This window comes from Phoenix dactylifera, chromosome 16, assembly GCF_009389715.1.
Source record: "Phoenix dactylifera cultivar Barhee BC4 chromosome 16, palm_55x_up_171113_PBpolish2nd_filt_p, whole genome shotgun sequence".
In the NCBI taxonomy this organism is placed as follows: Eukaryota; Viridiplantae; Streptophyta; class Magnoliopsida; order Arecales; family Arecaceae; genus Phoenix; species Phoenix dactylifera.
In genome coordinates this window covers 12,674,368-12,702,163 of record NC_052407.1, presented here as the reverse complement: position 1 = coordinate 12,702,163, position 27,796 = coordinate 12,674,368, and the positions used below count along the sequence as shown (strand labels likewise).

At 37.4% G+C, this 27,796-nt stretch overlaps 1 protein-coding gene and 1 long non-coding RNA gene across 5 annotated transcripts; one reads left to right on the top strand and one right to left on the bottom strand.

Annotated features, from left to right (window-relative positions):
- The first annotated feature begins 1,277 nt into the window (after nucleotides 1-1,277).
- LOC120104115 lies at nucleotides 1,278-3,516 on the top strand. Of its 2 annotated transcripts, XR_005506592.1 has the most exons (3): nucleotides 1,278-1,538; nucleotides 2,161-2,229; nucleotides 3,288-3,516. It is a non-coding gene; the product is annotated as an uncharacterized LOC120104115 (long non-coding RNA). The 2 variants fall into 2 exon arrangements; XR_005506591.1 differs by lacking the exon at nucleotides 1,278-1,538 and having other exon boundaries at nucleotides 2,052-2,229.
- Nucleotides 3,517-9,167: 5,651 nt separating this feature from the next.
- Nucleotides 9,168-26,441, bottom strand: LOC103712133. Of its 3 annotated transcripts, XM_008798559.4 has the most exons (10): nucleotides 25,203-26,441; nucleotides 21,241-21,370; nucleotides 20,616-21,103; nucleotides 20,431-20,511; nucleotides 20,135-20,233; nucleotides 17,844-17,957; nucleotides 17,644-17,727; nucleotides 16,797-16,939; nucleotides 12,748-12,819; nucleotides 9,168-10,254 (listed from the first exon to the last, which is right to left on the bottom strand). In XM_008798559.4, exons 1-10 carry the CDS (start codon nucleotides 25,521-25,523, stop codon nucleotides 10,209-10,211), a joined length of 1,578 nt encoding a protein of 525 aa, XP_008796781.2. In that variant the 5' UTR covers nucleotides 25,524-26,441; the 3' UTR covers nucleotides 9,168-10,208. The 3 variants fall into 3 exon arrangements, with proteins under 3 accessions (XP_008796781.2, XP_008796780.2, XP_008796784.2); XM_008798558.4 differs by lacking the exon at nucleotides 16,797-16,939 and having other exon boundaries at nucleotides 25,203-26,438; XM_008798562.4 differs by lacking the exons at nucleotides 9,168-10,254; nucleotides 12,748-12,819; nucleotides 16,797-16,939 and adding an exon at nucleotides 16,952-17,290 and having other exon boundaries at nucleotides 25,203-26,440.
- Between the last annotated feature and the right edge of the window lie 1,355 nt (nucleotides 26,442-27,796).

Sequence of the window (27,796 nt, the reverse complement as noted above, 5' to 3'; positions counted from 1 at the left end):
GCTGAATAACTATGCATAAATAAATTTGAATAAAATTTATTTTTCAAGTTCATCCATTCAGATAACTTTTTAATTATTAAAAAAAATAATAATGAAGGATACTTTTTGAATGTTAGAAAAACTAAAAATAATTTTTTTTTTGTATTTATTTAGGTTTAGCCTAGTTGAAACCATTCAAGATGGAGAAGTTAAAGTACATTGTGCTGTGTTGTCCTAGATTGTCAAAATTGTATGCTATTCTATGTATTTTTTTCAAATTAATTCTTTTAAACTTTGCTATGGATGGATATGATTCTCTAATGTCATTAAAATATTTTTATTATCAATATAAGTTAACCAATACATTCTCATCTCATAGAGTTGCATTTGCGTTGTGTCTTTTTTTTAAACCCGTTAGGGACCCTAAGCTATAGAGGTACTTAAGTTAAAGGTCTTTCAAGCCTAACTGTTTAATCTCTCGAGTTGCAACCCGTCCAAGAGACCGCGGCCATGAGGTCCGTGACAAGCATCAATTTTCCAGGGCCAGCCCAACCATTGGGCGACTAAGGCGGTCGCCTAAGGTACCGGCTCAAAGAGAGTCCACCACAGGAAAGATTTCAAAGACAAAATGAAAAGAAAAAAAAGTCTCCTTGTGCGTTTGCCTTAGGCTGACCCACTATAGGAAAGGCCTCAAAGACAAAACAACCTTAGGCCCCTAAATACATTGGGCTTGTAACACCCTGAAACAGGGTTAGGGTAGCTTAAGTAATTTTTTACTAGTTATTAAGCATTTTCATGATTTTAACCTAGTTTATTATGAGAATCCGAATGCACAGGAAAGGTGGGGGAATATCAAAAATTTTGTGATGCAAATTGGATGGAAATTTCCCAGGAAGTTTGATTCAAAATCAATTCAAAAAGGTCGGAATTTCAGCTGTTACAGAAAATTTTACGGTTCCACGGATTGAGAGTGCAATAACTCTGGATATAGTCCATGAATCTAAGTAAAATTTTAAACACATAATCTACATTGAGTGAGGGATTTACTATTGAAATTTCAGCTCAAACGGATTAGCCTACAGCCTGGAACAAAACAAGTTAGGTGAGTCCCTCGGAAGCCTGTCATTACAGAAAACTGCAGACATAGATTTGTCCAAAATTTCTGTAAAAAGTAGGAAGCATGACGTGGCCTGAAACCTAGTTTTTAAAACCCCTGGGAACCACTCTTTTGACACGTTAGGTATCTAGGAAGCCAACGTGTCGAGAGGGGGGGGGGGGGGGGGGGGGTGTCTAGCATGTTTTCAGCAGGCAGCAACTTGTGCTGCTGCTGTTCAACCGTTAGGAGAAGTTTAGTTGTTGGTTGTAGGTGCCAGCCCAAGTCAGGCCAGGAAAAGCTCCAGGGAGGGAGAGAGGAAGCTAGGGAAGAGAGAGAGCTACTTGGGGAATCCAAAGAATTTGTGGAAGAAGGTTTAAAGTAAAGAGGAAGAGCAACTTGATGTTGGGCTGCAGAACAGAAATATAGAAATTCTGGTGCACCCAGGCTTCCCAGCGAATTTCAGGTGAGTTTTCCAAACTTTTTAGTGATTCTAATTGTAGTCCCACGTAGGAGGGTGATAAAGGAAGATTTTAGTTATTTTAGATGAATTTTTAGGTATGAAAAAGGATTTGAACTATGCTTCCGAAGTTGTTGAAAGCAGTCTGAAATTCTGCAGAATGAAGCGATGGGATTTCTTTGTGTTTTAGGTGATTAAATTGTTATTTAAAGCTGAAAGTTTGTAGGTTGTGTTAGGGATTTCCTAGTCCTAACACAGAGCCTAATAGGTGGAATTGATTGTTTAAGAACCTCCGGGAGTTAAGAGGTTTAATTGGCTCGAAAATAGAACAAACAAGCTGAAAACAGGGAAATTGAATTCTGATTTATTTTTGATGTTAAGTAGTTGTTTGGCAGCTGAAAATTTATAGATGATATAGAAGGTTTTCTAGTCCTAACCCAGGGTATCAAAGAGGGGGATAAAAGCTTGGAAACCTTTGAGAAATGAGAGGTTTTATTTGTCCTAAAACAAGACAAGCAAGGTAAAAATCAGAAAGTTGAGATGAGGGTGTTGGATTTCTTTTTGGAACATGCATAATCATGTTGCATCATATAGGTTATAATTTTGATCGACTCTTTTAATTGTTTAGGAGGAGAAGAGAGTCCCGGAAGTGTGCCGGGAGTATCAAGCACTAGGGTGGTGCATTAGCCATCACAAGGTGAGTGGTTTTCTTCTTAACTATGGTAGTTTATTTTGTAATTCCAGAGAAATGAATGATGTCTCCAAATTCAGAATGAATATGCTACAGAATGAAAATAAGAAGTATTAATTCTCATGATTAAATTGCTTTCTATCAGTGGATAAATGATCTGATTTGGAAAATATATGCTATGCTTGAAAATAGTTTAAATTCATGTTTGTTGATTCGTAAGTTTATGAACTTGTTTGGGAATGAATTAACCCAAAGTGACTGAACCACTTAAATCCCCTTATCACGGCCAAGAGAGTCATTTTAGTTTGACCCAAGCTATTCTGGAGTCGACCCCTGTACTCTAGAGTCGACTCCAACCCTGTTACAGTAACTAATATTTGCATTTTTACCTTAGATACATCACATCAGAGTTTATGATATGTGGCCAGTAGGGCAGAGATGGGACGCCGGGAGGGCGTAGCTATGATATGGGCCCAGTAGGGCAGAAATGGGACGCCGGGAGGGCGTAGTAATGATATGTGCTAGTGGGGCAGAGTTGGGACGCCGAGAGGGCGTAGTAGTAGCACCATGCATAGGACTGTCGGGCTACTCATGAGAATGGTGCCTCATGCGAGTGACCGGCAGTAGGGCTCGCGGGAGCCATGATTTTCAATATTTAAGCTATGTATACATATGACTGAGCAACAAATGTATTATTTTTAAGCATAATGATTTTAGAACCTATGTGAATGTTCTATGTATCAAATTCCTCAGGGAAGGAAAGTAGACTCTATGGTCCAGAAAAATGACTTGAGCAAGGTGATTTTATTAATGCTTTATTTTAAAGCAACAGCTTTATTTCCTGCTAGTTGTAGTACTATTGGCAAACAGCAGATTTCTTATGGGGTTGAAATCTAAGTGCTTTAAAATCAAATGCAAATATTTCATATGTGGCATAAACACGTTATATTTAATGTATGTAAATAAGTATCACAGCTGAAACCTCTTATTTTCTCATGGTTAATAGATTATCCACTCACTGGGACTTAGGTCTCATCCCTCTCTTTTTCTGTAAATTTTCGCAGATCGGCAGAGTCATAACATTATAAAGGTACTGCATTAGCATCATCCTAGAAGTTTGTCAAGAAGGTTGGCCATGCCCCCTCTGAGTGAAAGGAAAAACCTTTGTATTATGCACATAGGTGGGGTGTGAATGTAAAGTAACTTGAGACAGATGTAAAGTTTGTTATATTTTGAGCTATGTATAGTAGACTTTAAGTTATAAATGAAAGCTTGGGTTGCTTTTAGTTATGATTAAAGTGAGTTAAATTAATTAAACTGGCAGGTTTAGGATGTGCTAATTTTTATTGGTTGGTTGGTTGGATATAGTAATTGACAAGTTTTTAATAGTAACTTGTGAACCGCGGCACAAGCTGCTAATAGAAACTCTGCTCGGTACTGTACCCGACTAACCTACTATGGGAAGGGATCCCACAGGGCTGCTCCTGCATGTATCGGATATATTATGGTTTTTTCTTAAATTACTATGGATACATTTAATTTGAAATGCAGCAGGCACCAAAGAATTCTAATTTCTGAAGGAAAGCCTCCATGGCCTGAAGAGATAGGGCTTGATGATATTAATCATTTCCATTGATATTACAAAACCATTCTGCTTGCAGAGCATAATGGTGCTGACATACTGCTGGCCTTTCAAAAAATTGTGCAGGTGGCTGGAGTAGCCTTTATGCATGGTTTTTTACATAAATAAGCTGGCAAAGGTCAGCATCCTTGAGGGCAACGTGCATCCCGGCAATCAAATAGGCCAAATAGACAATGTTGTACCGCAATAGAATGGGTCTATAATGCAGAGCATGGTACCAAAAGTATATAGCTTCACCAGTTGGATTCGGAAGGAGCCCTAGGGCCAACGGTTGCGTCTACCCTTTGTTGCGAGACATCTGCACTATGAGGAGAGATGACGAGGCCTTTCAGGTCAAACATGTATTCCATGAAGCTAATAGGGCTGCGAATTGGGTAACCACTTATGTAGCCAGCCACTCCGATAGCATTCTGTGGGCTAGTGATGGGAAGTTGCCCTTAGCACTTCGAGGCATTCTGCTTTTTGACTTTATTGGATGCATCCGTACTCGTCAGATATGATTCACCTGCCTTAGCAAAAAAAAAAAAGAAATATAGTCTGACTCAAAACTGAATCGGATCCAAATTGTTTGGGTTGGGACCGGATTATATATGGACCCAACCCGACCCGAATGACCTATTGGGTTAAAAATTTTAGCTGTGGACCCAACCCAACTAGATCCGATCTTCTATTGGGTTGGATCTGGATCTAACATTAGGAACCAAACAAAGAACTAGGTTAGGTCAGGGTCACTCATGACGTAGTCCGACCCAACCCATTTGCACCTCTAATTCATATTATTATCTCAAAAGTATAATTCACACTTTCACCAATTAACATTATTTGTTTTAAATATTTATATTAACTATGAAAAATGAATATATTAAATTATGTAAATCAATTGCATAGAAAATTGCATAGTTATTGTTATTATTTTTTGGGGTTATATTCTTCCCTTTAATGAATGAACTAGATTGACCCAGCTTAAGTTGGTAATTCATTTTGATTGTGCGTCAACCATGATAGCGTACAAGAATATATTAATAAATATGTTAAAGGTGACCTTAATGGAAGTATATAATTCTTATAAGATAAATAATAATAAGAAGACAAAGAGATGGAAAATTTGTAAGATCAAATAGGAATGATAAAACAACATGTTTTACTTCGCACAACATTGATAAAATACTAACTAAAATAATTATAGTGTTTGACCTGAAATCCATTAAAAGAAATATCTGGATAATTGTATAGTCCACATTCAACCCTCAATAGTATATATGACATTGTAAGCCAATTTTTTCTCTAAGCTATGAATCAAATACGAATTAAGATATGTTAACTCAAATATGAGATGACTTGGCATATGATTAAAGCTAGCCTATACAACTTGAGCAAATGTGATGTGTGCTGTGCCTGAAAAATACTTGGACGTGTCAAGGATTGGCTAATATGCACCTAAAATTTCTAGATAACCTTCTCCTATAGGTAGTTTAGAAGATTATATAAAGAATGAGAAGGTAATTAGACTATTACAATCATGTCATTATATATATAGTTTTTTGATTAAAACAGTTATGTGAAGCCAATCAATTCCATCTTTTGCATTAAATTTGGGTTGTTTTCCACCGTTCTGCTAAAAAAAAAAAAATTCATTTCTGTGATCACCTAATCACACAATAACAGTATTTGGTCACCAAATTAGAACTTTTTCCCTTTTTTTTGATAATTATCTTTTTTGCAGTGGGACCCTTCTTGATGCATTTCCACAGCATAGGAGAATAATAATAATAATAATAAAGCAGGCCAAAAAACAAAAGCTGCAACAATCATGGCCATTGGGTACTATAGGCATGGCGCTGTAAAGGCGAACTGGTCCTACTTCAAAGTGGCTTTTTAGGTGGAAAGTTCTAACAGGCTGCGTTGGCTTGGCGTTTCTCAGGATTCCCACGACGAGGGAAGGTAGAAAAGTGAACCCAGTGGAATCAAATTGTTTCTTTGGAATTATGCATGCTGTGTCCTTTGACTCGAAGTTGGCGAGCAACAAAACATACCTCTCAAGAAGATATAATCATAATAATAGATAGTGATAGTAATGGTAATAATAATAATAATAATATCTTACAAATCTAGTAGCAGAACACTCACATACCTCTTAAAAAGAAATAATAATAATAGATTATTGTAGTAATGAAGATGATAATAATGTTTTGTGAATCTAGCAGAAGAATAGTATTTATTGTGAAAGTACATGCACATGCACGAGAGAGAGAGAGAGAGAGAGAGAGAGAGAGGAGCTAGGAATGGCAACTGATAGGCATCGTAAAATTTGCCTTATCCATACCTGAATCCATTTAAAATTCTACTACCCGAATCCATACAAATCCTATTAAAAATTTGTCCAAAAATTTGAAACATGTCCCATCAAATAATGGAAAATTTCTCGCATACCCAACATGCCAATAAATCTTTATTTGGATCTGTTTGGGTCCCTGACCCAAAATTACAAAAAAAATAAGGAAGGGAGAGTAGGGGGAATAAAGGAAAAGACCTTTACATAATGACTTAAATATCAATAATGTCAGGTAAAAATGGTATAAATAATTTGGCAAACAGTCAAAATATAAATAGATTTTGTAGCTTAGTGGAAAATGTAGATGCTAGATATTATTGGAACTTAGAGTTCAAGTCTCCTCACCTCTCTCTTTATATATATTTTTCTAAAATTTTATAGAAAATATATATTATATATAATCGAGTTCTAGTAGCGAGTCCTTGAGGATCATATTTCAAACCCATTCCAAACCCTAACGAGCTTTAATTTTATGTACCAAACCCTATAGGATTTTGCTAAATGAATCCTATTAAGGTTTGGGATAGGTTGAATGCCCCAAAAAATCTGTTTGGCTATCATCCCTAAAGGGAGCCCACTTCTAACTTGTGAAGTAGCTATAGTGAAAAGTTTACCTTCTTCAAGTTATTTTAGAGTTTTTTGATTCAACATTTATCTTTTGCTAAGTAATGACATCACTGCTGATATATAGCTGGCCAGGCAAAAGAAATTACTTATCTTTAAGGGCTCGTTTGGTTCGCAGGAAAACGAGGGGGGAAAGTGTGGTCAACGGGAAAGTAATGAAATGCCTCTTGTTTGGTTGGAGTTTTCAAAGGAGAGAGATGGGAAAGTGGTATTCCCATGGGAATATGATTCCCACATTTCATGGGAAAGTCTTTCCCATGAGAAACATGGGAAAGTTACTTTCCCATGAGGTGGGAATCACTTCTTTTTTATTTTTTCCCAAAAAGACCCTTCAGCATTAAAGAAGCATTAAAGAGGCATTAAAGACCTAATTTTTATTAAGGGCATAATAGGAATTATACATAACTTTCCTAGGAAAGTGGATGGTCAACCAAACATAAGCACTTTGGAAATTAGTCACTTTCCCATGGTTAACCAAACATGTCAAAAGTACTTTCCTAGGTATCCTCTTCCTAGGAATCTGATTCCCAGGAATCATATTCCTAGGAGGGAAAATACTTCCCGCGAACCAAACGAGCCCTAAGTGGTGTCGTTAGTTATAATGGGATTCACTGTAGCCGGTTGGTGCTCAGATTTTTATGGTCAGCCTCCTAGTTACTCCGCTTCCCTAATAGGTCAAAGAAGCTTCACTCTCCCTAGTTTTCCTCGATATATTTAAACATCAAAATTCTACCTAATCTTGTTATTATTATATGGAATGATATTTTGAATGTCAAATTTCATCTGCTCAATATATTTAGGATAAAATCTGAGTGAACTAGAGAGAATTTTGATAGGTAAGGTGGTCAGTTTTTTTCACATTGACCTGTCTTCATTTATACGAGACTTTGGATTAATACATCAATTAATAGGGCTAGTGTGTTAGGTGTCAACCTCCACGGTTCCTTTGGTAATGGCTTATGACTTAATGCTGAGTTAACTGCAGCTTTTTTGGTACAAGAATCAGCTCAAATTTATATACAAACAAAGAAGTAACAGTCTGAAAACAAGCAGCAACCTATCAAACTAACCCACTGAACGTAATTGAATATAGCAGTCTATCCATGCCTCTGATAGAGAATATTAAAAGCATCAGTAGTTGGTATATGCGCCAATTCTGACAGAATGAGCTCTCCATGGCTGAGAAGAAAGTCTCCCAATCTGCAACATGCTTGGCCTACAAATAGCAATGGATAGGTTTCAGATGGATAGCATCCTGTTGGAATGGGAGTCAAAAACCGTGGTTGCTTGGATAAATGGCAAGGAAGATTCTCTTCATCCGGCTTCAAGGAATTTCCACCGGAGATGCTCTACAATTTCATGGTTCTGTTGCATGCACGCATGCAGGTTCCAAGGGGAGCAAATCAGGTTGCTGATCATTTGGCGAATATGGCTGGTATCAACCAGATTGAAGTCTCATGAAACCAAGATTTTCCTCCCTCGCTGGCTTATCTAATGAGAGCCGAAGCACATCTTTCATTTGTCTGCAGTGCTTACACACTCTCCGCTAACCCCTAAAATAAGGGCTTATGGCTGTAGGCTTAGGGCTGACAAAGTTGGAAAGGGTGACTTCGATTAGAACTGGATCTTGAGAACTTGAAGAAGCCTGAGATTTAGTTTGGTCAAGCTTATCCCTGAAATTTAACTTGAAAACAGAGCCAGGTCTGTTAGGAGGAAAGGCAGTCCTCAAGGATCCTGAAATTTGGATGCAAATTTGCATGGATCATCTTTGTGAACAGTTGAATTAAGGGGCAATGTATTATCCTACTAAAGAAGTCTGCATCACTGCTCCTATAATTCCCAAGTGCCATAGATGCATTCCACTTTCCCAGTTTTATGAAAACAAGCTTCGAACACCAAGGAGCAAGGTTTTTCTCTCACGGGCTGCGACATCAATTTGCACCAGTATCAGACAGTAACCAAAACAGGGAATATAAGAGGCGGATACCAATACAGCACCAAGGAGCAAGGTTTTTAAGTAATATAAAAATCACTGAGAGAAAATTTAATCTTCATTTTACTACTTTCAAACTAAAATCAGTGTAGCTGTCAATCAAATGAAATAAATCAATCTCTGCTCGTCCTGGTATATGTTCTCCTTGGTACCAGTCGCCCACCAATATAACTTGGACATCAGCCCTTGGAAAATTTTGCTGAGGAGAAAATCAACCAGCCACTTTGGTTTTAAAACATATTCCCTTTGACAGGCTGGAGGCTATCTTTTTTCCTTGAATAATAAACGATAGATACAAGAATACAAGTTCTACGGGTCAGAGGGGTCTTGCGCCCGTTCACTGCAAACATGGATTATCACATGAGAATGCTACGAAGCTTCGCCTCATATAGAAAATAATTATTCTTTGTTCCTGTAATGTTAAACATACAAAGATCATTGTTTAGAGAAAGAGATGTCATAACACAAATGCTAAGAAAATATGAACAGGTGAGGAGAAACACTTGGAACTTCAATCACTAGTAGTTCTTTGCTAGCTTGCAAGAGGCCCTCCACTTGGCAGGCTTGAAATTTACATTGTGCTCACCAGGTCATCTAGCGTACAACATCTTTAGAAAACACTTTACCTCCACGGCATGCCTCTGATCTATATACGTGTAGTCCCTTTTTAGTATTTTTCTTTATTTCACCGCAAAAGATGGAGGATAGAGACCTCATGCACCCCATATTCTGCCAGTCCATCATCCAACAATGCATGGTTCTCACGCCTTTCTTCTGATGCATCAGATACAGCCATTCCCACATTTCAAGGCCTCAAAAGACACCAGAGATCAGAACTATTAAAGCAGAAGCCAGCATGCAGTGTGAAACATAAAAATGTTGGAATGGACACATTAAAGCACCAGTCACCACTATTCCTCCACAACTCTATGATGAGGGCATAAAATGGCTCCTCTGAATAAAAGCTCACGATCTCGGAGCTGTTAAACTGCTACCTCCTATTTTTCTTTTCCCCTCTCCCAAATGAAGAGAGCTACACGTCTGGAAGTGATGCTTTGATCTATTTACAGACACATGGTTCCTTTCGGTGTCATGTTTTTCTTCATTTCTTTTAAGGCCAGATATATATCTTCTCCAATGAAGATATAACCCGGTTTTTAAAGTCTTAATTTGCATTCATGGAGATCTCCGCCATTGTTTCAAACCTTTCTGATGGATCTTGAATGGGCTCCAGCTTTTTCTACGTTTGGGAGTCTCAGAAAAGACACCAGATGCCAAGGCCTGCTGAAGCCATAGCTCAAATTCATCATCCTCGGCAATCATCTCAGCATCCAAACCCCATGGATATCTGGAGGAGTTTGATCTCTGCCCTGACTTATCCAAACCAACCATATTTACATGAAAGCTTGGTCGATGAGTATTAGGCCTGCATGCCATTCCCTGCAAACAATACTTTTTTCTTCAGAAACAAAAGGGCAAAATAGATGTGGGCCTTTCCGGGAGAAAGATCATGCAACTATATTACCTGTTTTGGGAACTGAATATTATTAAAAATTAAAAAACAATAATCAGATGGCATCTATTATTTTGTTAAATATAAGCAGTTAAGATGTGGCATATAAAACTGTTTTAGAAAGATGATCAATGAAATGTCAAAATTCAAGAAGGTTAGTAAACCAGGGGAAAGAAGCATGAAAAGAATTACATAATTAATGTACTGCATTATATTCATAACTGTATTACATATTTGAATTTCCAATATTCATGAATGTAACCAAATATACAGAGCCAGTCCATATATCCATTGGCTTTGAGAATCCTAATAAGCCACCAATTTTTGTCAGTGGAAAACATAGCCAGTCCACATATCCATTGACTGAGAATCCTTATAAGCCTCTCATTTTTCCTAGTGGCCACATAAACAGTCAATCTAAGTTGCCTAATCACCTAAAAACTTCTGAGTTTTCTTATGCATCTTTCACAAAACCTCCCCAATTTTTCCATATATCTGGGATTTTTTTATAATTGGTCCTCCATCTGTTCTGTTATTAGAAGGCAAATACCTCTTTACCTGTCCATATGCTCATTTCCAACTTGTGGTTCCTCCAGATTCCAGACACCATCAAAATCCTTCTTCCTCCTATGAAAATGGATCCAGTGAACTTGGCTATCTCCCAGTGCTCACACCCTTCCTCTAAATGGAGGAGGTGCTAGGTTTGAAACCTCTGAGGGTTGACACAAAACATAAGTGATCCAACTGGGTTTTAAAAACAAAAAATAGAATTAGCACCTGAACCAATTTATATTTAAAACCAAACCTAATCAGCTCTATGAGTTCGTTCTAGTTTACTTGTAGGGCTGCTCTCTCTCTCTCTCTCTCTGTATGTCTCTCTCTCTCTCACACACACAATACTATGCATATCAATATTCAGCAGATGTGTTTCTCGTGAAAAAGAGAATATGCATAAAACCTCTAAGAATATCGCTATCAAGAGAGGGATTTGAATCATTTAACGATATATGTAAATCTAGTTTAACCATTCACAAATCATCAGCTATCCAAAGAATCATCTGCACTGCACAGGCCCAATGCTCGCCTTTTTAAATTTCAACTCCATCCAAGTAATATTTTCTCACTGTTATTTCAAACAACATCGAGTTTTCCACTAAAATTTATATTTCTAGATTTTCTTCCTCACATTTTTTAAGTCGAGCACATCTAAACCTTACGTGGATTACATGAATATACCCCTCAATAAAGATGTGATGCATGGAATACTGCTGGTATTGCAACTTCATGAATAAATAAATTTAGAAATGTTCTTTTCTTCATATCTCATGAGAAAAGTGTTACAAGCAACATGGTAATGGATATAGAAATGCGTTAGCTCTTAAATCAAGCAACATAGTAATGGATATAGAAATGCATTAGCTCTTAAACTCTACCACAAGCACTTCTTAAGAGGTGGACCTTGCAAATCAGTTTATAATGTGCTGAAAAAGGGAAGGAATTGATACTCTTCGTTACAGACCATTTGGCACATGCCCATAAAAGAATGGTATGTTAATCTGAAAATAACTTGTACACTGGATGCTAGAAACTAGCACTATATACTATTTTAAAGAACACTAGTTGATCTCACTGATAAGCAAGTTTTTCGTGGAGGGAGAAATACTCTGAAGGGGATTAAGTCCAAGCATTAGAAGGATTGTCAGTGTCAGGTTATACAAACTGTTAAATTGCAACATATTAAAACAGTGGAAGGTTAAACAATCTCCTGTTTAACAGGGTAATGGTTACCTGTGGAGACTTCTAAAGCTTGATGGTATGGAAACACACCATCATGATTTATGTGAGCTATCACCTAACCATTTATGGTCAGCCATTTTATCATACTAAATATGTTGTCAGATATCCCCTCCTAATAGTTATACTACTTATCTCTTTTTTGAATAGAACTTTTAGTAATATAATCCACTTTCAGTAAAAGTAAACATCACTACAACATGCACAACCCAATTGATGTGGAAGGAGATTAAATTGATACCAAATGGGAAAATTGAGTAAAATCACCTCCATAATGTGCTATATGTTTGCTTTAGTTTATAGTTCAGTTGAGGCTGGAATTCACATAAAAGTATTATATAATTTTTACAAGAATATCGAAGAAATAGTTTGTAAATAATATAGAAATCTTGGAATCCACCTCTGACCTCTACTACTATCAAATTGGGTCCACAGAGGTGAAAGTTTACTTCTGGTGCTAGAGATGTCTGTAACTTAATCAAAGAAAAAAAAAACAAAAATGCAAGTTCAAGGGGTTGTCGTGCAAGAGAAAATAATTTCTTTACAATAAAGAAATACATAAGGCTTATCACAAATATCAAAGGAAAAAAAATGTTGCAATCCTGTGATAGCTGCTAAAAACTGACCTGACAAATGGCCCACTCAGACACATCGAATATTTTGCTCTCAGCACATACGAAAGCCCGTGGTATTTCCACCTGGAAAGCAAGAAATTAACTTTTCAAATTAACAACAAATATTATCAGTTCAAAAGTGTTCTTAGTTAGGTGCTTGATATTTGTCATGCTGTGAAAGACACCTGAATGCTAGACAAGATACTGCAAATATATATTTCAATATGGCCTACAATTAACACCACAGAAAACCATTTACACCAATACTATTTAAAGATGGAACCAGTTGAAACCAGACTTAAATGGTAACCATAAGCAACAGCTGATAGATATTGAACTGTGCTGCTTCCTCTACAATGTCAAATACAATACAGACTCTCACGTAAATTAGCAACACAATTTTTCCACGTATTTTGACTGATCTGTAGACTTACTCTATAATCTGGTTGCTTTATTTCTAGTGACTCAAATCCAAAAAACTTTATAAACCTGTTTTAACTGACAAATAAGGTGATTATTCCTCAAACAGCATTTTACTATACATATTTGAACCAATTATCTCCAGATTTTTTTGACCTAAGACTAGGTGATATTAAAGCCAACCTTTTCCTCAGAAAAGATATGAAAGCAAGCTACCTTTAGTTAAAAATAAAAAAAGTTAATATTAAAATTCAAATTTTCTGAATAACAAATCATGATCCAATAAAATTTTAACCACTAGTAGAATTGTTCTAGGGTTTAATAGGATTTCTTAATTTAGTTCTGATGGAGTTTTCTTCACGCCAATAGTCAAGATTAATCTTAGAATTTCTTTCTCCAATGCAACTCCTGGCGGCAGTATATATACGTCCTTTGACTGAGAAATCCCAGACCCTCCACCTCCATCTATTATTCACAGGGGTGTGCTAGAAAACCGACCAAACTACAAAACTAACCCAAACCAAATATTTTGGTTCAGTTTGGATCAAGTTTGTCCACATTCAATTTGGTTTCGGTTTGGAATTTTCTAGAGCTGGAAAAATCGATTCTATTTCAGTTTAAGTTTTAAAAAAAACAACTTAAACCGAACTGACCTGCATATGTACCATTTAACTTGGAATAGGGAACTAGCTCGATATGCCAGTCACACCCAAACCAAGCTTTAGGTACCAAGCTCAATGATTAGTCTTGTGAGGATCTTTCTTTAAAAGGGAGAAAGTATCATGTAAGTAGTCAATGTGGGACTAAATAGAACCAACGCCGTTTAACCCCAACATTTGTGAGTCATCCGATCAAACATCAACAGCTAAAAATCCAACTTCCCTTTCCCTAAATGGAGCCAGCACCTTTAAGGCTTAAACCTTAGTGGTCGCTCTCGCCAATCCTCCCCAGTCAAAATCCAACTTCTCCTTCCCCTAGACCCATGCGACTGCCCCTTCCCCTCGACGATCGAAGACCTGCATCATCCTCGATCTCTCTATCTCCAGCTCCGACCTCTATAAGGATCGGGTCTCTAGCATCTAAAAAAAATAGTGTCGAGGTCCGCTGCACCGCCACCATCGCACCCCATGACCCTCGGCGCCTTCTGGCGTGTCCACAAGGACATCACCAATTACGCTGCCGCCCTCCTATGCAATGCCAGCGACGACAACAACACCATCTTCATGATGCTCGAGAACAACAATGTCATTCCCAGGCATCTTCACCACCAACGTCTCCCTCCACTTCTACTGTGGCACCCTCTCCCCCTCCCCCTGCCACCTTGCCGCCCACCCCTCCATCAAAGGCCTCTACCTCAAGCTAGCCGACCTCATCCTCTCCATCTCCAATCCCAACAACTATTGCCACTCTAGCTTTTGGCTTCGAATTGAGAAGTGGACAAAGGGTGGGGCTGGCCTCCAAGCCCCACCACCATCACGACCGCCGAATCCACTGCAACCAGTGAAGCCGCCGGACCTCTCTTCTCCCTCCTCCCTCTATCTTTCTCCCTCTCCTTCTCTCTTCCTCTTCCAACCTAATAAACCGAATCGAACCGAATTTTTAGGGTAAATTTGAACAGGTTTTCGTATTAGGTTGGTTTGGTTTCAGTTTCAGTTTTGGAAACCGATTTAAGTCGGTTCGGTTTCAGAAAATGCCCCTAAACCAAAACCCAAACCATGCACACCTCTACTTCTTCATTCTCCTTCCAATATCTTCTACAGGACAACCTTGCACTAGTTGCTATTAGGGCTGAAAGGCTTCTACATTAATGTTTTGGTAGACAATGGAAGCCTCAAGTACCATCTCCCCTCCCACCCTTGATAAAAATAAAAATGAAAAACAAATAAACCATCATCAACTTCATACCTACATGGTTCCTATATCTAAACTCAAAGTGATTTTTGTTTCTGTTCCTACATCCACAAGCACCTCTTAGAGTTTAGATGGGTCAAAATTAATTATAAGATAACATGTAAGTATTTTAGTATATATGAAACTAACTGATGTTTGAGCAGCATAATCTAAGGATTATAAACAAGCTATGGCAATAAATTAGGGGACTATGTTCAACAATATGAAAACTTCAGCCAAACCCACCAAAAGCTTGGATAAAACCATGAGAGAGAGAGAGAGAGAGAGAGAGAGAGAGCCTAACATCGAGCTATTCTAGCGTCCAGGTCATGGGTTAGCAGTAAGTAAATACTGTAATGGGAAAAAAATTTATCAGCACCATTACATATATAACATATATACCACAAAAATGATGGAATCTCATAACTTATTTTTGCATTTATCTCTTACTACAAATATACCCTGTAGGTAACTTGGGATGGCAACAGCAACAAAGGGAGTTGGAAACTTGAGATGCAAGTTTTTATTTTTTTCATAGGACTGAAAGTGAACCCCAATCCTCCAAGTTAAGCAGTAAAATAGTGAAATTGCTCAACCAGCCCTAGTCTTAAAACACTGCCTTCAACACGAACAGGATACTGTTCCCCCAGAGTTCGTAACATCCAGCAGAAACGCTTCTTTTGCATTTACAATCACAAAAGTGTTGAACCAAAAACAGTTCAATCATTTCAATTAAACTGAATATTTACACTATCTATACACTGAGGACACTATTAGCATAAATATTTTAGAAAACTTGTAAAATCTATTGTTAGAACTAGTAATCATATGCATAATGGTTTATTAAACAAGATAACTTTTGAGGAATGATTGATGATTAAATACCATAAAATTGATCATAAAAATCAAACTTTATTAACAGCTAATGCAGTTGTGAAGTGTAACATTAAGCATATCAAAGATCTAAATAGAAGTCCTCTACTGACCATCTCCAATCAAAATTAAGTCAATTCAAGCCATCTGCATAATCAACAAAACCTATTTTCTGGAATATTAAAAGTCATAGTTATGTAAAGGAATCAGTTGTATACAATGAGCAATAATTTCCCAAAAGGTTGCGCAATATACTAAGTAGTTCTCACAGTCAAATGTTCATTTTAATACATTGGTGGGTACTCAATATTGAAATACATGCCTTCAGCAATTTAATGTATAGGATATCGGCATCTGAAAATTTTATACAGCAATTTGATTTATAAGATGTGGGCATCTGAGGATTTTATGCTTGAGCATATCAAAAACTCAAAGATATGTCAATGGTAAGTGAACAATGTGATTCCCATTTCATATGCAATGCAAGACAAGAATGATTACTAAGTAGAGTATATTAAATTACTTCTTCAGAATTCTAGTTTTTTAAGGATTTAATCGAGTTAATATTATAAAAACCTAGGAGTTCTAGCATATGTTAGAAACCAAGAATCGATAAGGAGACCATAGAAATGTTATTTCACTATTTAGTAATTTCTGGATTGAGTGAAAATCTTATAGTAAAAACTTTTATGAAGCTTTTCTACTTATTTATGGCCAAAATGTTACTATAAAAAGGAGGAGGGAGGCTATGCTCAAAGATGCAAAAAAATATAGCTGCTTCAGCAGCATAACATTTAATTATCTGCAGAAAGACCCTAAATTTATCAAAAAAGGGCACTTTCTCGCTATGATTCTTCAAATGAGTTGTATATACATACGTCATGGACTCAATTTTCCTCTGTTTCTTCCCATATAGTATCTTGCTAAGAAATGGCCATTTCACTGACAGCAAAGAAGTGAATTTAAGTGTCCATTTCGACCCCAGAGAAGAGTGATAAGCCAATAGATGTAATTCTGATCTCTGCAAATAAAAGCACAAAATGTTCAAACAAAGGAACTTTTTATCTGGTGTACATTCAACATCTGTAGCAGATTCCCGGTTCCAATTCCCAGAAAAGGCCAGAGAAAATGCAAACATTTAATTCAGTTGTAAGGCAATACAGAAGCGGCTATATTAAGTTCACATGCTATTTTCGTATAGATAACCAGGTAGACTCAATGCGGATGGTTGAAGTCATGGAGAAGACAGGCGCTCCGGCTGCTACAAACGGGAAGAGTGTTCCTATCTTTTATGACTTCCACCATTAACATGTGGCAGATTTCAACATGGATGTAACGGCAGTTAGTACAGTGGCATGTCACCACGACAACACTGAGATAAGAGTAAAAAATCTATTAGTCTGAATACAGATCTTGAGTTGATACTGAATGATCATTTAACGTAATATGTATATTAGATATGCAGTGTATACTTTCTAAAGTTCAAGCACTAAAAAATCAGGTGAGTTCCAACCTCTCCTCTGTATATAGATTTATCCATCTTATTCATTTCTCACGGATAAACATCAAAATTTCTTTCTTTCTTAACTGGCAGATGACTTTTCAGATTGTTGATGCATTCACTGTCATACAAATGCTATTCAACTTGATGATCATAACAACATCAAGACAACTATCTAAATTTTAAAAAAATAAAGACTTCCACATGCTTTAACATGAGCATACCTTCTGAGGTGTTGAAGAGACTGAGGAGCACCCAATCTCTACCCATCCATCTCCATCTTTAGCTTGATGATACTGGGAGCAATCCTAATACCAGTAATTACTCTAATCAGGTGTCAAAGCTTACATGGTTTCGTCATCTATGTAGAAATAAAGGAAGTCAACACTCCAACATCAAAAAAAGGTTCTGATTAATCTCTGACCTGGCACCATCTTGCCCTGGCTTTACTTCTTTTGGTGCATATCCATATATGAAAATTGCCACACTTTGTGCACTCTATACGCCTGGATTCTTCAGAGCGATACTCCACCCCATCCTGTAATAGATGACATCAGGCGATTGGGCAAAGTTATTTGGGTCTCAGATTGGCAGCATGGAAAATTATAGCAGTGAAGAATCCTACACAAACTAACATAACAAATTAGAAGCCTACAGAACAATTTGCACACATCCACACACATGCAGACATACATAAATACATACATATGTACACACAGAAGCTTTCCACGCGACTCACTCAAAAAGCATGCATGCATTATGCGTGCATCCAGCTTAGAATGGTCACATATCTAACTAATCTATGTTTATGGAATCAGTTTACAGATTCTACTTCACCATAGGCTATCATTCAACAGCAAAATGCTCCAAATTAGAGTTGACAATCAAGAACAGAAATAAATGCAATGGACAATTGCGTATAAATCAATTTTTAAGACCCATCCTAGTCGGGCATGTTGACCTGGCCGACCAGTGACCTATAAGCCTAAAAGGATTGGATCAATCCTCAACCTGGGTTTCCTCAAAACTCTGGCAAGCCGCTGACACAGGCTATCGACCCACTCAACCTGCTAGTTCAACCCGGTTTTTGATTCGTCCAAGTTAATGGTCATGGGTGGTTGCGCATGCCCCAAGGACACTGTCCTTCGCAAAGGGGTCGAAGGGGCTGTAGATGGCCCAGAGCTAGTTGTAGGTGGGGTTTGGGCGGAGGAGGAAGCGGGTGGTGTTGGCGAAGGCAAATGCGAGAGTGGTGTCGTCGGCCATCATCATTGCCAAGGTGAGATCCCCATTAAGTCCTCCTACCTTTCCATGCAGCTTCTAGGGTTTTCAAGGGGGAAGGGTGAAATCAAAACACTTGAGTTTTGATTTGCCACAACGTGGTCATGGGGATGGAAAAGGATAGAGAGGGAGCGGGTACAGGTCACCATGTCGAGGTTACTGCACCACTAACTGCGGGCAGTGAGGCTGTGGAGGGAGCCCACCTTGAAAAGATGTCATCCAGGGGGAAGGGGCAATCAAGAGGGAGTGGAGTAGGTGCAAGATGGCTGGGTTGCTAGAGGAGTCTCACCACCACTGCCACTGGTGTTGGGTTCTTGATTCACAATGGTATCAAGAGAGAATGATGGGACGAAAGATGGGATCGGGGAGATAGAGAAAGACTTGAGGCAAAGAGGAAAGGAGGCTGATGTGGACTAGGATCAAATAAGATCCTAAAAAGTGGAAAGTATTTATTTATAGCACTAATGAGTTAATGGGTCGACACGAGAGGAGAAGGGTGATGGCATGGACTAGGGATCGGATAAGATTCTACAAAGTGGAAAGTATTTATTTATAGTACCATGAGTTAATGGGTCCACTAGTGATCGACCCCGGCTCCACCCATTAACCCATAGCCCGGACATCAAAATGACTTGATATTCGAGCTTAGTTTCAGAACATTGGCATAAAAAACCATTAGAAACTCAAGCATTAGTGCCATGCTCCAGTAAAACAACAGAAGAATCCTATAAAAAAGGAATATTCTCAAGAACACTCACAAAAAATTGATAGTAGATAGAGAAGTACATTGACCTCGAATATCAAGCATCGTCCATCTTTATTGGACACTGGAAGCTTCACAAAAAGAGGCATGAGACATTGAAGTTTACAAACATTTACAACTGACTTTCAATTGAAGCAAGGATTAAAGTATCATGTACTGTTGTCATGCTGGACGAGCACAAGATCGGCACATACCATGCCACAATGTACCAATGTTTGGCATGCACTTAACACCATGCCAAAGCAATGTCCCAGTAAGGCACAGGCATGGTCATGCTAATGCCCACTTAACGGCATGGACAAGATTTCAATTTATGATTGATGTCAACCCTCTAAAATTGGTGTTCACCCAATCAGAAAAGCAACTCGTGGCAAAAAGGAGGACAATCAGAAAGCCAAAAACACGACCTGGTGTGTGTGGAAAAATCTACCTACTTGACAGAGGTAAACAGGTTCAGTTTCTGCCTTATTTAACTTTGGATGCTTCACAAGAATAGCAAGTACTTCCCAGCAAGTAAGCGTAATATTTACTCATATTAAAAACTACACAACCTAAAGCATATGAGATTTCACTCTAATATTTGTGAATCATAATGGTGATTCAGTTTTTGATAACCATTAAATCTGGATTAACTTATCCGAATCATTTAAATTATATGCCATAATTATTTCTACCTGTTGAGAGGCACCACGAGATTTCTGACCCACTCTCCCAGATTCTTCCTTCCTCAATTCTTCATCATAACTTTTCTTCTTTGTCAAGTCTGAAAGAACCTGAAATATACATTTATGAGTTGCAGCAAAGACTCTCTGAAAGTTTTCTTAAGCTATGCAGGCACCTTTGAGATAAATAGAACATAATTAACTTCTAATGTTGAGACGCAGTTCTCTTTTTCCCTTAATCTCTCTTTAATTCATAAGGTGTTCCTAGTAAACCAAGAGAATAATCGTTTGCCTCGAGATTAACTTGCCTCATACGCGCATTGAAGCTTTTTGAATGTTTCACAAGCTAATGAGTTTCCCATATTTTTATCAGGATGGACAAGCAAGACCTGCATAAACAAAGTGTACACCAGCTAAGTTAAAATATCATGGGATGGATGAACAAACTTTGAAAAGAGTTACTCTTGGTTCTATGTATGTAAAAATTCACCACCTTCTTGTGGTATTCCTTCTTCAATATTTTAGGATCGATACTCTTGTTCCGAGGAAAGCCTAGAACTTCATAATGGTTTGCGCTATTCATTATTCTTTTCATCTCATCCAATGACATTGAATCAGCTTTGATGACCTTGCTAGAAGAAGCTTCTTTCTGAGTATTTAAAACTGTTGGCACAGTGGATGTTGTACATGATGATTTAACAGATGCTACATTTTCAGATTCATTAGTTGGAGGAGTATATTCAGCATCAGCAGAGAAGTCTTCCACAAAAGATTCTGAACTCTTCTGCTCTTCAAAGTGTGAGCCTTCATTGGTATCATCATATCCTTGAAGCAACTTATTCAGGAGATCGTTTGAAAGGAAAGAGAGATTTAGTGACAGAAAAACTCCAACCCAGCCAACACGAGCATTGACACAATAAACAGCATATGCAGTTGCTATGAGTATCAGAAACCGTGCATGATTCAGGGAAAACATATAGCCTGCATGATATAATCATTTTTCAATTGCTTGACATAAATAATCAACAAAAAAAAAAGAAAGAAAATGGTATCACATTATGGAGTGTAAGATGCACTAAAATTGAATATGTAATATTTCATCAGTGCAGATTCCATACCTCCAGCTATAAATAGAATTCCTGTAATCCAAAAGTTGCCATATATCCACATAAACAAAATTCCAAACAGTCCAATGATAAAAAGTCCAGGGGTATGGCCTAAACAGCGAATGGCTGCCCCAGCAGCCCCCTGATACAATAAATTCATGTCAGTCATACATAGTTCATTGAATGGCCTTGTAAAAAGTTATATCTTTCACAAGCAAATGATAGACTGATTATATTAATTCTTGCTAGTAGGAAGACCATATTCACTAGGTTCGGCAATCTAAATATGGAACACTTTCTTCAGAAATTAATTATAAGCATGATGCAGGAAGTAAAGTTTGCTGATTTCAAAAAACACACAAGCACAATTTTTTTTTTTTTTTGAGGGAGTTAGAATCCTATAGTCCCATCCCTACCCTTTAGGTGAAGAGCTAGGTGAAGGAAGGCTATGGGATTTGGGAATTGAAGAAAAGATGGCAGCATATGGGACCATGCATCCCCTGCCTTCGCTGAAATTGGCTACATCAACATAAAAAATTCACTAGCATATTTTGCACACATCAGTGAATGTGCTATAAAGTAATAAAAACAAATTTCTAACATATTATAACATCTGAACATACAAACTTTATCTTGAAAACCATGACATATTGATCTTAGAAGCACTGTAGGAGAGAGTGACAAATCAAGAAAAGCCTGCCAAGCAATAAATTTGCATGAATGGATTTTCGTAATGACACAATCACAAATTAAAAATCATAAAGAAGATTAACAGCAAATATGGTTTACTTCTCCTTAGTTATTCCACTTTCAAGAAACAATAGATAAAGTCATAAAACTCTCTTACCAAATTACAAAGATCAGTGTCCTTTAACCTTTAATTTGCATTTGTCATGAAATTTTAACTTCTTTACTAAGGAATTTATTTTCATTTATGGGACAAAATCATATCCCTTCCATATAACCCTTGACTATCATATATCATGTGTATCATTTTACCCCTTACTGATAACAACATGGTACTCATGTAATCCACGGAGGCAGTAATAAAATAGTCCTTTTATAACCTCATTTCTATTATATGATATGAAAATCATTTCACCCCCTACTAATCACAAATGATATGTAATCCACTGAGCCAATAGGATAACCACTGTACCATTACTCATCATGTAACCCCATAAATCCACTTAAGCATTGCAAAAGGAGTCCTCTCTACTGGATGAAGAACAAAGTGTTTTTGTCTGCATCTAACTACATCCATGTTGCAAGGGAGAAGCCAGTCATTACAACCATCTGTGTTTACACATGAGAGAAGTTATCCTACATGACAACCTTTTTTTTATTTTTTTTTTTCCTGAAAATTGAGTGCTTTGATTACAAGAAAAGTGGGTGCTTTAACAATCTTGATATAAATAAGAATCCGTTACTCTTGTAGTTACTCTTGTCTGAATGATAAAATTATCAACCCTTATTCACTGTTCATGAATTGCTCATTCTATTTATCCCTCATCTTAGCACTATACTAATGATGATCTATAGGTGACTATATTGTTGCCTATGCACTTTGTTCCTGCATCTTAGCACTATGATGGTTTTATGCCACAAATAGTGGCAACTTTCCCTTGGCATGGTTATGTATGCATAAAAAACTTTAACTGGCATAATTGTTCCTTGATTATGCCCATTTCTCATATCTGTATAAAGGTATGCATAAGGCTCATTTCAAGCGTTATACCTGCTTTACTCCCGAACCAAACACTGACAAAGAGATTAACTCAAGTTCTTCCTTCCTCATTAAAATAGTCTTACATCAAAAATATAAAACCATAAACCTGCTCTAAAAATTCCTGCTAACCCTCAATAATATAATACCAGTGTTTTTAAAGGCAGTAACATATTCATGTGTTCATAGGATTGCCCAATTAGATGGAAGATGGATACCTAGGCAGATTGTAGTTTAAAATGAATGAGAATTCATAACTACACAAACAATACCTAGAAATATAGGAAACTAATCAAAAGAAACTATAGGAAAAAAGGATGGTAGAAAAAGGAAACAGTATTACATTTTTCAGAGGACATGACATGTTAGATAGTAAATGTCAGATGTAAAGGAGGTCCACCCTAGGGGCTTGGGCAAGCCATTGCAGCCGCCCAGGCATTCCAGGTAGCTGCTTTTCAAAAATAGTTTATTACGCTTTTGCAAAGGCCTCTCTCTTTAGAAGCAGTAGAAATATAAGAGACAAAAGGTGATTAACTATTCAATTAAAAATCTTATGATACAAGGGACAGCCAAAATGGAAATGATTTAAGAGACGACCACAAAAGAGATGAGCTAATAGATAAAAGGTCAGTGTTGAAGCATCATAGGCCATATCCGTTGATTTTAAAGGCATACAGACTTCAAATACTCACTAAAAACAAGAATCTTTAGCACACAATATCACTTCTTTACTGGTTCCAAATATACAAGTATGAAATATAAATTAGTTAAGTCAAAATTTGTAAAAACTTCAATTTGACAAAATAAACATCGTAAGATGAAGCTGATGAGCTATGTATTAGTTCCAAATATACAAATAAGAAATATAAATTAGTAAGTCAAAAAGTGTCAAAACATTTATTTGACAAAATACACATTATAGCATGAAGCTGATGAACCATGTATTCCTAGTCCTTCCCCCTTTTGGTTTTGAACAGCATCAACTATAAACTAGAAACAATTTGAAACAGCTAACTCCATATATGCATAAGGAACAAGATATTGCAGCAAGCAGAATCTTTCACCACCACTATCATGTTAAATATTCAATATAATCCCAAACCAGAATAACAGATGAACACTACAAACCTTTTTTAACAAAAAACCTAAAGTTGTCAACAGAACAGTCCAACTCAAAAACAAATATTTACAATTAATCAATTTCTTGTCAAACTCTGGTCCTTATGAAAAGTAGAGGTCAGGCACAAATTCCCCAAATGTGGAAATCACTTGACTATCAAGGGATTTAATGTATCATTAAAAGAAGCAAAAATGCCTTACACTTGTTTAAAACTCTACCCGTTTATTGAAATTTAATGGCTATTTCAACAAAGGAAGAGGCACCTTTACTGCTGAAAAAGTATAAGCAGTGTTTCTCAAGCTTATAGGTTTGATCATTATGCCCTCTCTCTCTCTCTCTTTTCTTTCTCCTACAGACCCCCCCCCCTCCTCTCCTTAGTCAAGCATCCTACTGCATACTCTAGATCAGGTCCGATCAAGACCCTGGGAATGGGCTTTGTTTCATCACCTTGGACTCAGGCTGAAAAGCATATCTTCATATTTTTCACATGCTAATAGCAGGCAGGTAGGCACTATGTGCCTAGAAAGATAACAGATGATAAGTGCATTTAGGGAGGCCACTAGAAAGCAATTAAATAAATGAACTTACTTGGTCTCAAAAGCATCCATGTCACTGACTATTAAAAACTCAGATTTTCAACAAAACCATTAGAAATAGTGAAAATCTAGAATTCAATCTAAGAATGCATACGAAAATCTAGAATTCAATCTAAGAACGCATACGAAAATCTAGAATTCAATCTAAGAACACATAGGAGAGTGTACTATATTACTACTAAATTTCAGTAGCAGCATCGCTGTTTACAAAGTGCTCAGGAATAAAGCAAAGAAGCGCATCGAGGAACATGTATAATCAGAAAGAGAAGCTCAAAAACACCCAATGAATAAACATGTATCAGAAACATGATGATAGCATTATATAAAGCGGATTAAACTAGAAACCATGGTTGGTTGCCATTAAGTTCCAAAATTAAACATTTTGTCAACTGAACATATCATGGAGAAAACAACATATGCAAATATAGAAAACCAGCCTCATCTTATCTATCTGGATTAGACAAATAGGTAAAAAGAGAAGTAATACAAGAAATTGCAAGAGAAAAACGCAAGTCAAGATTAAGGAGCAAACCAGACTTAGAAGGGCATAAACAACGCAAGATGTCGAAGTCAAGCTAAGAAAACAACTCCACATTATGACAAATAGCGCTGCTGAACCCAAACTGATCAACGACCAAAAGCCTCTGACAACACAATCTTTCCACAGGACCAGCAGCATCAAAAAAAACTTCCCCACGTTTATGGACCAGCTGTATACCATCGGCCAGTGACGGTCGATCAGAAACACGAGCTTGTCCCTGGTGCAGCTGGCTGCAACCTGGGTGCCCACAAAAGCCTGCTTCTGACACTGAAACCACTTCCATCCTTGCTTAAACAGCCATATATCCCCCATTAGATATCCCTATACTACCATCACTAGGATTCTAAAATACCTCACACAATCATATTCCCATGAACAATTTCTAAACAAGGTCTTCACTGCTCCCGATGCCCCGATGCCTTCAACTACAAAACACCGGCATCAAACTACGTGTCAATTGAATGGGATTGCTGGAGGATCTCAAAAAATCCATTCTTTCCACGACAGGCAATCAAACTCTACCAGAAAAACACAAAATTTATCCCCAAAAAAAAAAAACCCAGCATTCTCCAAAGGATAGAAGCAGATCTTTTGCACTTTTCAACAAGAATAACTCTTCCCTGAGTTACGCCAATTAGTTACAACAGTTCGCAGAAAGCTCACCAAAATCCCCAGAACAATTATCACATCTTTTTCTCCCCCAAACAACAGCCTAACTCCTCCTTCAAAACCCCGGAATACCAAATCCGAGCCCAAGGTTGCAGCAAGGAACGAGGAAGCGATCTGGGGAAAAGGCAAGAAAATCCGATCCTCCTCCTCCTCCTCGGAAGCCCTGGAAAACAAAACCCTAAAATAATCCACGGTAATCTGATGGAACCCTAGCTGTTTCTTCTCCTTCCTTTTTCTTCTTTCCGCCACTGCTCGTGAAAAAGCGCGGGGAGAGAGAGAGAGAGAGAGACGGTGGCGGGTTAAAAGCAAAAGGAAGGGAGAACGGGAAAAGGGCACAGAGATCTAAAGCTTGGAGAGGATCCCATTAATCATTATGTACGCCAAGAGACGGGAGGAGAGAGGGGCGAGAGAGATTTGGTAAGGTGGGATTAATGGCTCTCTTTTTCCCTTGTTACCAGCGAGTGGTGAAAGCAATTAGGGAGGAGGCGGGGGAGCCGAGAGCCAGAGATGACGATGCGAAGGGTAGAGTCGTAGAGAGCTTAGTGGGGTCTTCCTTTTTCCGGTTACTGTTGATGCTTTTATTACAAGGGGGGACGAGGTGCCCTCGCCTTCGTTGTTCGATTGGATGAGGTTCATAAAAGGGGTCACGTGACAAGCCACGTGATGGTTTTAGAGTTTCTTAAGCATAAATACTTTAGGAATTTTATGTGTGGACCCCTTATGAAACTTTCGTACTGCAATGTGATATGTTAATAGTTATATTGACTCACTAGTAACTACTCTAGGAAATAGCTTCCATTTTCACTAGTTTCTTAAGTTTGAAGGAAAAGGTCATATGACGATTTCATTGGAAAGCAAATCATTTTCGGAGAGCAAATCAGTTTGCTGATTGTGTGACGTGCTGATTGATTTTAGTTGCTGCCAGAGATTCTAGATGACTAAGACTATGATAGCGATGTGCAAGCTTGAAAATTTTGAATATTTGAAAAAAAATATGATAATTCCAATATGGTATTGGTGAAAATAATCATTATGATCGCTAGTCATCATCAAGCAGAGGTCATCAATGATTGCAAACATGTAAATTTTACATACTAGGGTTAGATCAATTCCAAGTGACTTGGTTGGAAGTAAGAGAAGGAATTAAAATGAGAGAAAATTACTTACTAATGCATGTAAGTTCAAATCTCCTCAGGTAATGAGGCATTCGAAACCCTGATTAGTAGTCTATGCTATGGGTATGAATTAGATCAAAACTTGTTGAATACTATCCGGTTCAAAATATCGTTACAAAACATACCTCATGGTCTTGTAGATCCACATGTGAAGATCAAGGAAGAAAATTAATAAGTTAAAGTATGATGGAAACATTTGTTTTTGGAATACAAAGCCTATCTTAAATCTAGGCTTGAACCTACACTTGTAACTTCAATTTTAGCTACTTGTGAAAATGGGTAAGTTATATCAATATGATATTGACTTGGACAAAGATGAGCTATATCAATTGCCTTTTAAAGTTTAGTTAAATTAATATGCAAATTAAAAAAAATAAATATGTGGTTATCTTGCTCAAATTTAAATAATAGATTGAGTGTTTACTCTAAAGAGATGTTGAATGAGCTGAAATTCAACATTGACTCCACCTGATAGGCTAGCACTTCTGATCGTAATCAATTTTTTCTTTTTTTTGTATTGACCAACGCCCAACATCATGATATACCCAGAAAGGTCTATAATGTTTTTCTTGATCAACCTTGCGAATTAAATAAAGCTGCAGGCACCAATCAATTCATGGAACACCTGATCTATTTAAATCATTTGATGCCTATCATATGGTGTTATCTTATTTACAAGCTTCTATTAATCTGCAAGCTAAACCATGTCCCACCAAGGGACCTCTAAAAGAAGAGGATGGT

Coding starts and splice junctions, on each gene's coding strand:
- LOC103712133 (XM_008798558.4), bottom strand. CDS start 25,523: ATGGGGGATATATGGCTGTTTAAGCAAGGATGGAAGTGGTTTCAGTGT. Junction 21,371..25,202: donor TTTATGCCCTTCTAAGTCTG/GTTTGCTCCTTA, acceptor TTATTGTATCAG/GGGGCTGCTGGGGCAGCCAT. Junction 12,820..17,643: donor TCTCTTCAACACCTCAGAAG/GTATGCTCATGT, acceptor CTTGCTTTCCAG/GTGGAAATACCACGGGCTTT.